At 43.8% G+C, this 10,486-nt stretch overlaps 1 protein-coding gene across 1 annotated transcript; it reads left to right on the top strand.

Moving 5' to 3' along the window:
• Nucleotides 1–14: 14 nt before the first annotated feature.
• LOC147185594 (sorting nexin-3) lies at nucleotides 15–10,445 on the top strand. The gene is made up of 4 exons (XM_086104079.1): nucleotides 15–709; nucleotides 7,302–7,397; nucleotides 7,621–7,745; nucleotides 9,692–10,445. The coding sequence occupies exons 1-4, from the start codon at nucleotides 548–550 to the stop codon at nucleotides 9,795–9,797; spliced, it is 489 nt and encodes a 162-aa protein (XP_085960205.1). The 5' UTR covers nucleotides 15–547; the 3' UTR covers nucleotides 9,798–10,445.
• Nucleotides 10,446–10,486: the final 41 nt, after the last annotated feature.

Raw genomic sequence — 10,486 nt, 5'->3', positions numbered from 1 at the left:
TGACATATTACAATATTACAAAAAAAATGACTGAAGAATATCTATTGACAATTCCCTCGACAGGTGAAAAATATTTTCTGGATTATTATTTTTATTCATAATTGTTGTCATTCCGTTTTTGATAACTGTACTGCACAATGCCATACTCTAATGTTTTGTGTATTTGAGTTGGTAGTATGACAAGTAATTGTCCGTTTTTAACAAACCAGGCTGCAGGTCGTCGGGCAACAGTCAGGTGACGCTCAGCTGATCAGAAGTCGAAGTAATTTCCAAGATGTCAAAATAAGAGATGAGTCAACGCCGGAAAAGAGGGCAAAAATATCTACGTGTGGTTTTCAAGCTAGACTTTTGGAATATTTAGGCTCTTAAATAAAACGTATTCCTATAAGTTGTTTGTTGCAAAGTTTTGAATTCGACAGACATTGATTTGACGCACACCCACACGTTTACTCTGCGATTTATTGTGAAGGTCTTTACCGGAACGTACATAATAGTTTTCAGTTGTGCTTGACGCTCCAGTTAGCTTCGTGAAAGCGCAGCGCTAGCAATGGCAGACACCATAGCTGATACAAGAAGGCTCTTTACCAAGCCCCAGAACCTAAACGACGCGTATGGACCGCCGAGTAACTTTCTGGAGATCGACGTGAGTAACCCCGAGACCATCGGAGTGGGAAGAGGCAGACACACGACGTACGAAGTCAGACTGAAGGTGAGCTTTCATGATCGGTTGCTAGTACCGTTAGCCTCTGGGCTATTTACCTACCGTTAGCCTAAAAACACAATGTTGGCAAGTGACATTGTGATGAAATAACGCGCATAACGATAATATATGCAGATTTGGCAAAGTATTTCCCACAAAAAAACTGAGTAAATCGGTATGAGTGAAAACAGTTGGCTGACAGGTTAGCAACATCCGTTCAAACAGGCTACCAACGTTTAACTACTTAGCATGTGATGTTGTCTGTGATTGTGTGACGCAAAGTTTTGTGACTTTCTATAAACGGAGTTTTATTAGTAATTGTCTTGCTTTTCTTCGCTTTAATAGTTAATTTGTGTTATCAGGTGAGCACAGCGTTAATCGAGGGCAGCAGCAGCTAAATCGTGGGAATACGTGTTGGAAATTTACAAGAAACGGATCAATTACTTGAAAATATGAAGCCCTAATAACTTTTTCCCCTGAATATAGCCACACCCTGATCTGGAAATGACCATCGAACTCATGACCAGCAGATGGTTGTTTGTACACTCAATCCCCCATGTCCTCTCCACTTTAATCTTATTGATGTGAGCTGTGATTTTTGTACTCTGTTCATTGAATGGACCTTCTCTTTACTACCTATTCTCTTGCAGCCATTTTCTTGCGCAATGGCGTAATATGTGGTCAAGTTGGGGGGGGGGGGGGGTTAACACAGCCCGCTCAAGCAGACAGGATGCACGCTGATCCTCTGGCTCACCACCCCGCAAGGCATTTCCTTCCTCTCCCTGCTGAGGACATTGCAGGGGAGTAGAAGGGCCCCTGTTTGCAGAGACGCTCCCACAATCCTTTGCTAAACAACCTGATGACTGAGTAAAAAAACCCCACCTGCCCTGCCTCATGCTACAATTGTCAGTAAGTGACTTGTATAAGGCCGTAAATTTGACAGACAGCATTGTTTAACTCGATCCAGAGCTGTTCGTCAAACACTTGCACCTGTTGCGAAACGCGGACCCTGCGTCACATTGGGCTTTGGTTTGACATCTGACTTTTACTCATTTTTGAAGATCTAAACATTGCAGACTGCCTCTTCTCACCACCAATGGTACTAATGGAGATGCTGTTGTGAAAGCGCTGTATAAATCAGCATGTATTGTATTGTATTGTAAAAATACGCCCCACCCCCCATAAAGCATGGGTTCATTAGTTTAGTCACATATTATGTGCCCCCATATAAAGCATGGGTTCATTAGTTTAGTCACATACTATGTACCTTACAAAGTAAAATCAGGAGAATGAGAAACTCAAAATGTTAAAAAGGCAACCTACCTAAAAAGTGGGTGAGTCTGAATAGTGTCATCCAAGTTTCTGGGCCTATTTGATAACCTTAATCAGTTATCTCCAAAATGTCCTTTTTGTTGACAACTGCCTGTGGAGTTTGTGCTTTAGATTGTTTAACCGCCCTGGTAGATTTGTCAGGCTAGAGGCGAGGGAAGCGAAGCAGTCTGCACTTTTTTTTTTCTTTTTTTAACGTAAGACTACAGAAGAAGTGGCACATCTTCAGAATGATAAATTATTGCGAAGCCGTTCCTTGATTTTTGGTCACAGTCTTGCTCACAATATCCCCGCTGCTAAAATATATCTAAGGGGTTTTTTTCTTCTTTTTTTGGGGGGGCTCATAGCTCATTTGCTCTGCCTCAAGTTCCCACTGCTGTCCCACGTTCAACCCAAAATCGAGAGAGCCCTTGTGGTCGCTCTGAGAGAGTCTTCTTAATCCCTTCATTGAGAGGCGAAAGAATGAAATAGGGCCAGGCTTGGGGTGGACGGGAGGGGTTGGAGCGTTAACTGCACGGCCATACACCCTCAAAATCCACGGAAGGGTATAAAGCCACCCCCCTTCAGCAGTCTTGATCCTGTTTCCACTTATCCCGTTTTTACTCTCTATGCAGTCACTCTCCTGCTCCGCGTTGGGCTTACACAGTTCTGCCAAGAACTTCCCGGCTTAATGGGCAGATGACTGCATAATGTAAACACCAGATCGAGGACTTATTTGCTCTATGAAATGATAAAACTCCACTCCGAGTGTTAAGTGTATTTCATTCAGACCAGCTGGTCAAGGTTGAGAGATGGTGGTGAATCATAAGTTTGTTTGGGGTTTTTTTTGCCCCCCCCCCCCCCCCCCTTTTACCGGAGGCCAGTTATTTGCACTGGCTCTCTGAGTCAGCTTGCACAGTCACTTGTTGACAGGCTGGTTTTACGTTCGTATTCAAATCAACGGCATCAATCTGCTCTCTTTCACTCCCCAGAGATGAAAGCTACCTCAATGCTGAAAGGAGACGGACCCCCCCCCCCCCCGAGTGGACTTGTAATGTTGAGGGTCTCATTGAAAAAAATTGACTTTTGTTCTCATTCAAATCCATTTGTTTTAGCTGGTAATTGAAATCCGAGATACCCAAGAGACCAACAGAAACCTTAATTTAGGATGACAAAGCATGTTTGGATCTTTTTTTTTTTTTTTGCTGTTGTCTTGTGCCAAAAGTGGGCGTTTTGTGAATATTTTTTTTAAAGATGAAACTAAATTGTGCAGTGATTAATCGATTAGCAATCGATAGAGTATGTTTTGTTTAAAAGGTGGACAGTTTCTGAAAAATTAAGTCGCTTAAAAATTAGCTAACATAAGCTTTGTGTCACCCCCCTCCAACTCTAAAAAAATATTGCTAAGTATTAGCAGTAATACTCCCAAATATGTTGAACCCTTTTTAAACGTTTCAAGTTCTCGCTTTCAACATATGGGAGACTTGCGCATAATATCACTTGGAGGAAACAAAAATGAGACTCTCTTGCATTGTTCTTCACATAAGACCCCTAGAGTGCTTGCTTCAAGCTGTTTGTCACCCCCAAGTTTACTGTGTACCGGACACTGAAATCAAAGGAAGGTTAAGCATTGTATATTAAAACCACCCACTGCAAAAAAAATGAAAAGCTTAGAGTTAATGCTAATAAATAAAAACCCATCAATGGGCTAATGGCAATTAGCATTGATTTTTATTTTTCATTGTTCCTACTTATGTCTTAATGCTAACATAGCAACGAGTGATTTTGCAAGCAGATATGCGGTTTTGTAGCCGTCATATTTGATAATACTCTGACGACATCATTAGGTTGTCTTCTTTTCACCCCCGCTTCCCTTGATTTTAGGAGGTGGTATTCAGAACTCTGAACTTGGGGATCTTACTTTGTTTATAGATAGGAGCACATAAAAGGCTTCTTATACTTCTCGTCCTCTTCCCCTCCTCTTTTGTACTCTTAGCTTTCCCTTCGCTTTCTTTCTGGCTTCAGTTAGGGTGATTGGGTGGGGGGGGGACTTTGGCCATTAATAAAAATAAGTAGAGATTGGGTGGGTGTGAGGCGGAGGGGATGGGTGGGGTGGGCGTGCTTGTCAGGCACAGTCAAGTGTAATCCAAAGTCTACAGCATCCTCTTGGACAACTATTTTAATGGAAATGTGGAACAGATTGTATCAAGGCTACCATGTCCTACTTGAGATGACAGTATCAAAAGTGGGAGTTGATACTATGGTAACAAAGCAGCTTTTTGCCGGCGGAGAGAGCAGAGAGACTGTCAGCGGGCAGGAGCCGGCGAGCGAGTACATGGCAAGGCGAGAGCAAAAAAAAAAACCACCCCCCGTCACCCCAACTCTTTTGTTCCCAGCCTCGTCTTTCACCATTTCGGAGTATGATGCAACGAGATGGTATTATGTTGCCGTTTTTAATGCCATTATTGTGAAAGGAGGTGGGGGGGGGGGGGGGGTTGGATAAGGGGTTGCGGGAGAGGGCGAGCTTTAGGATGCACGCTCTCCAACTTGACTTGATCTATCCTGCTAAAAGCTAATGCGTGGTGGTCTTGAACTCTTCTCTCAGGAGATGAGTGATCTTTGTCCGAGGTTGTTTTTAAAGGCTTCTGCCATTTTCAATGAAGCCAAGATATTGCGTCTCACACATTACGCCTTCCTCTCTTCCTATGGATCCCAGATTGCCCTGGATGCTCATCATGAAAGGTGAAGCTCGGCAGCCCGTTTTTAAGAGGAGGTAGCTTCATGCTGTCGTCTCGCTTCGATTTATGCTTTTATTATGCCCGGCGATTCCCTCGCATTCATATTGATTAGCATCCCGAGTAGGGTGAATCCAAAAGGTTCGCACAATGACTTCCGGAAAAAATGTCTTCTGAAAATAATAGCCTTTTTTCTGTAATGTTTTAGCCTAATATCGCCTATTGAAAATCTGCCCCCCCCCCCCAAAAAAGGCGATTTTAAATAGTGGAAAAGCAGTGTGGGTCAAAGTGTGCCTTTTTGACAATAAATGAAACGCAATCACCTTTCCGGGTGAAAGCTGCTCACGTGTGTCAAAGTCTGCACAAGAGACAGTAAGTCAAAGCCGACGAGAGAGCAGAGGCTGAGGAAACCCGATCTTTGACTCTGAGGGCTCTCACGCATTGCCTTCCTTTTGGGTGAGTGAGACCTCTCACTTTTCACTTTTGTCGTTTGCGTCCTCCCCCTCCCGTCCTGCCCGAGCAATCTCTTAATCACAGGGTTTGAGGGTGCAAAAAAGGATTTCAAGGCCAGGTGACTTTCTTTTCTCCACTTTCTTTCGCTTTCGTAGTCTTCGGACCGTGTGCGCGTCCAAACCGGCCTCGAAGGCGCTACCCGATGGAAAATGTAACCAGACAAACCTTTACGCAGCACCTCACACACAACCGTACTTCACGCCAAGAAGTACGTTCGCAGGTTTGCGCTCAGCTAAGTGCTTTCCGGTGTGACCGTGATGGGATTAAGAGTCGCGGCGGTGGCAGATTACCTGTAACTGTGATCTGTTGTGTTGAGGATTAACTTTGCGGCGCTCCTCGCTGTGAGGTAACATTACGCAGCAGGGACAGACGAGTGGAGTTAATGCCATAGTAGTGGGGCAATAAAGCTAAACTAATCCACTTCTCCTGTGACCTGAGAGAGTGGAGGAGTGAAGAAGGCGGGTGGGGTGGGGGGCTCATTGACAACTTCACCTGGGAAGAACCTGAAGGGAGAACACGTTTTCGCCAAGCGGGTCCGTTTGGCTTGTTTTCTTTTCCCTCTGTGGGGACTTTATAGCACGGTTGCATTCAGAAGAAGATTAGGAGTTCAAATCGCAACTCGAGCCTTGCAGACTAACGTAGGGTTTGCGTTTTCTCACTTGTGCTGCCACGGCCCCTCCGCAGTCCAAATCTGCGCTTGTCGGGTGAATTGAAACATTTCAAGACACATGAGAGATGCCTGTTTATTCTCCACCCTGTTGAAACTCCACAAAGAGTCTCAAAGGCTGAAAATCAGACGCATTATTAAAGAGCGAAAGGAATAAAACCTTGATGACCGAGTACACAGACACACACACTTTTTTTTTTTTTTTTTTTGCGCGGCCATTTACTCAGCCTTGTAGTTAACTCCCATCCCCTTTACAGCACCCCGTTGTCGACGTCTGCCTATTGAGCAGACCGCTGTTCATATCTGAACTTATGCCGCGCCGACTTGCTCGATTGCTTTGCCATTGTGGCGCTTTGGTAAATTCTGACCTTCTGTGAAGCGCGGCCCCGCTCTTGAAAAAAACAACAACAAAAAAAATACAATCCTCATTCAGCCCCTCCTCGTTCGTACATTGTCATTGGGATGGCCATATGCTGTCAGGACGAGTGAATAGGTTTTGGGGATTGTAGTGCAATTTGCTGTTTGAGCCTGTGTTCTCTGTCAATGTCGAAACATCTCCCCTCTTTCAAACCAGAGCGCTGCTTTCAAGTGTCCATCAACGGGGCGGAATATGCGAGGGTCTCCGTCGTGCGAGCAAACATTCAAAAAAGAATAAAAAATTGGCAAAACAGTCTGAATGGGGCAGACCTTGGTGAGTGAAACATAAGTGATTTTTGTCTCCTGGAGGCCAGTTTCAGTTGAAAGTCTTTGTTTTATCTCCCAGCCCTTGAGCCTACGAGGCACACAAAAATAAAATCACTTTTGTTCACTCACTTGGGACAATGTCAACCGGGCTCTGGTTTCTTTGTGGCGCAATACTTGCGTCTGATGGGTTGTTGACCGTCAAAAGGCTTTTCATCGGAACACAAAAATAAACCCTTTTTCTCAACTATATTCTTCCATACTAGCCCCCACGTGAATGTTCCTCAAAGAAAATCTCTTTGACAATGTTCAAAACATATCATTACAGCCCGTGACCGAATCGTTTGAAACTTTTGTTTTGAGGTCTACACTCTCACACATTCTTTCCAAGGTATGAAAGAAAGTAGACTCCAAATAATTCTTCCACGGGTGCATCTCAATAAACTCGAATATCATGGAAAATGTGATCTATTTCTCGAATTAAAAAAAGTCAAATCCATATACTGTAAAGATCCGCTGCACCGAATCTGAACCTCATTATTCAAATGTTGATGACCGTATTTTACGCTGCTCACAAACTGGTTTTGTTTAAATGGCTTCTTGCATTTGGAGAGGTCGCAGCAATCTGGGATCTCGAAGGAGTGACTTCTTTTCACCCCTTTCCATTTTTTCTCCCCCCACCCCCCCTTTCCTGCAGACTAACCTTCCCATCTTTAAGCTGAAGGAGTCGAGTGTACGGCGGCGCTACAGTGACTTTGAGTGGCTCAGGGCAGAGCTGGAGAGGGAGAGCAAGGTGAGCCCCCCCCCCTTTTTTTTTTTAAATATATTTTCACAGCCTCGCAGATGAATACAAATTTGTGTTTAGTTTTCAGCCTTCAAAATTTTTGGAGCACCTCAACCTCCACACAAGCACCCCAAAAATTGATTTCCAGAGTGTACATTGAATGAAACATTTGTTGTCTTTGTGCTCGTTGAAGTGCTGCGACTAATTTTCCCAGGGCGCTCTTTTCTCTAAGGTTGTTGTGCCACCCCTCCCGGGGAAAGCTCTGATCCGCCAGCTGCCCTTCCGGGGGGACGATGGGATATTTGATGACTCTTTCATTGAGGAGAGGAGACAAGGTCTGGAGCAGTTTCTCAACAAGTAAGCCATCGGCTCAGAAGTCACTTGAGACCCTGAAACGTCCACATTTTTAATAATTCAGACTCTTCAGATGATTACGGAAATAGTATTTTAATCAATCATCTCCAAACAGTTATTTCATACATTGTAGTTCTCATACTAAAGTGAAAAAAGTGTATGTAGTGCCATCATTACGTATATTTTTAATGACACTTATACAGTAGAGAGAGTCGACTGCACCCAGCTGAGTTTGCTGTGTACCTTGAGGTAAAACTTTAATTCATTCCTAGGGCGTGCTCGGAACTGAAAAAAAAAAAAAAAAATTAAAAAATTATTTTTTTAAGACGTGTTCAATGGACACTTTAAATGGGCACCGTCACCGTATGCCATACTAACATTATCTCTGCTGAGGATAAATAACAGAGCCCTGTGAGTATCGTAATGTTACCTGTCCACATGTGCTGCGACACCATTTGTTCAAATCTGTTGGTTACCATTCACGAGCACGTTTATGGCGCTTCCCGTTATGCGTTAGCCCCAAGCCGAAAGACTTACTTGCAGTAATGTTGTTTTAAATGTCCAAGCTCTACCTGGGTGAGGCCATAAACAAGTTGAAGACTTTTTAATTTTTTCATAAATGTTCACTATCTGCCAAATTGCCGCTCGTTCTCAAGTATGCAGACTTCATTGCCACAATAGCAGCACCACTCTGGAAGTGGTCATTTTCCAAATTAGGTTTTCCTTTTTACAGGACTTGTGAATGGGAGTTTCTGCCTTCTTGATGTTGTTTTTAAAGCTCCAAAAACATCAAAAGCGCCTTCCACCAAGTTTCTTCCAACTTCTCTTAGTCGTGTTCTTGGCGCTCACAACCCGACATGTGCCGTCTTCTTTGTCATTTCTAATTACCCAACAGAGCACATTATTTTCCACACATTTGATTCGTTTGTGCTGTTTTATGATAATTACATCTCAAATTACAGCGTGCGTTTGCACGTGATCTTCTGCATCCCCCCCCCCCCCCCCCTCCCGTCAGCTGCCGAACAATAAAAATTGCAATGCCATTGTAATCATTTACTTTGCAGACTTGGTCGTTATCTTTGTTTCATGTGCAAATGCTTCTTTGCTTCGGTTTAAATGTCAAGTGTGCTTAGACATTTAAAAACTTTTTTTTTTTTAACAATGTGTTGATAATTAAAATTTTGGTGCATGCATTGCAGGCAATGAAACGCTGCCGTTAATGATATCATTGTTCAGAGACTTCATACCAGCCGGCTGCTTTGTTCAGTGATTTAGAGTTTTTTTGAAGAGGCTATCTTTTGGAATGCCCAGCTTGATTGTCCCGCGAAAACTTGTGCAGAGCAAACGCATTGGTCTCTGCTTCCTTTTCCGCCAAACTTCTTTCGACCCCCCCTGATGTTTTCACGCTTGTAATTTGTCTTAACTATTTTCCATTCGAGGTTAAGATGCGAACATATAATGGCATCATGCCCCCGGGTCTCAGGTGCGCAACATATTTTCTTGCAGGAGCCCATGTGTGCGTCATCCGCAGAGATGCACTGAGTCAAGCCTCATGTCAAAGTGGCTTTCGGAAAGAAATTTTAATGGAAGGGGCACAATGACAAATTGATTTTCCCCAAGTCGTATTCCCACGATCGTTACTCGACATTGCTTTTTCGCATCGAACGGTTCTTGAATCCCTTCCGGAAAGATCTCGCTCACCTTTGCTGACGCACAAAACCGATTATCATTTTCCAACCGCACTCGCGAATAGTGTTTACCAAAAAAAGGGCCTCGTGCAGGGGCCTTTCATCCATCTGCCGTGACTTTGAAAAATAAATGACATTTGAAATAAACTTTTCGTTAAGGGAAATTCCTTTTGGATTCAAATTAACATCGGACTGCATGCGGGCTTCTCCTTTTCCTGCCCTCGTGTTACATGTGCATTGAAGCCTTGTGTGTGTTTTCAGAGTGGCCGGTCACCCTCTGGCCCAGAACGAAAAATGCCTGCACATGTTTCTACAGGACGAGTCTGTGGACAAGCACTACACCCCATCCAAAGTCAGACAAGCTTAAAAAGGAGAGGGAGAAAAAAGACAAGAGAAGATGGCGCAACCAACTCGCCGGCCAACCCTCATCGGACTTGGCCCGTGTTCGGACCACCCTATCCCACTTCACTGCTTCTGATTCTTCTCAGACCAAAAAACACAGATAAAACTACCCCCCCCCCCCCCCACCCCATATGATACGCCGCTCACGGTCCCTTTCAGTTACCTCCTTCCCGTCTTATTTCCCCCTTTTAAAAGCGGAGAATGTTGGCAGCATCACATGGTCTCTCGATGTCTGGAAATGCCACTAACATGAGTGTCGAATTTGTATTTATCACTAGCTATGTCTTGAATATATTCAATTTGTCGTAAGGGGAGACCCATAGCCGACTCCATTGTTGTAAGTCGCTATTGGCAAGTCGCACATGAGTGGGCCTTGAAATTTAAAGAACGTCTTTGACCCACCTAAAAAAAAAAAAAAGTTTGTGTTTGTGCGTGTGTCCAGCAAACCAGCAGTTGCCCCGTTCTCACCATCGCTTTTCTAGCAAGTCCACTTACACAGAGGGAAACGGCAGTATTTCTATTGCCTATATTCGCATTTTGAGATTTATATACTGCTGTGCCCCCCCTGTTTTTGTTTATTTTGAAGATTTTCCAATAAAATAGGTGAAATATCTACTGCATGCGTGCATGCATTTTGTTGTTGTTGTTTGCCTC

The sequence above is a fragment of the Hippocampus guttulatus genome, chromosome 23 (genome assembly GCF_054856545.1).
Source record: "Hippocampus guttulatus isolate MCC_2025c chromosome 23, RoL_Hgut_1.0, whole genome shotgun sequence".
Lineage (NCBI taxonomy): Eukaryota > Metazoa > Chordata > Actinopteri > Syngnathiformes > Syngnathidae > Hippocampus > Hippocampus guttulatus.
The sequence above is the reverse complement of the archived record's forward strand: the minus strand, read 5'-3'. Positions and strand labels throughout refer to the sequence as shown.

Coding starts and splice junctions, on each gene's coding strand:
- LOC147185594 (XM_086104079.1), top strand. CDS start 548: ATGGCAGACACCATAGCTGATACAAGAAGGCTCTTTACCAAGCCCCAG. Junction 7,398..7,620: donor AGCTGGAGAGGGAGAGCAAG/GTGAGCCCCCCC, acceptor CTTTTCTCTAAG/GTTGTTGTGCCACCCCTCCC. Junction 7,746..9,691: donor CTGGAGCAGTTTCTCAACAA/GTAAGCCATCGG, acceptor GTGTGTTTTCAG/AGTGGCCGGTCACCCTCTGG.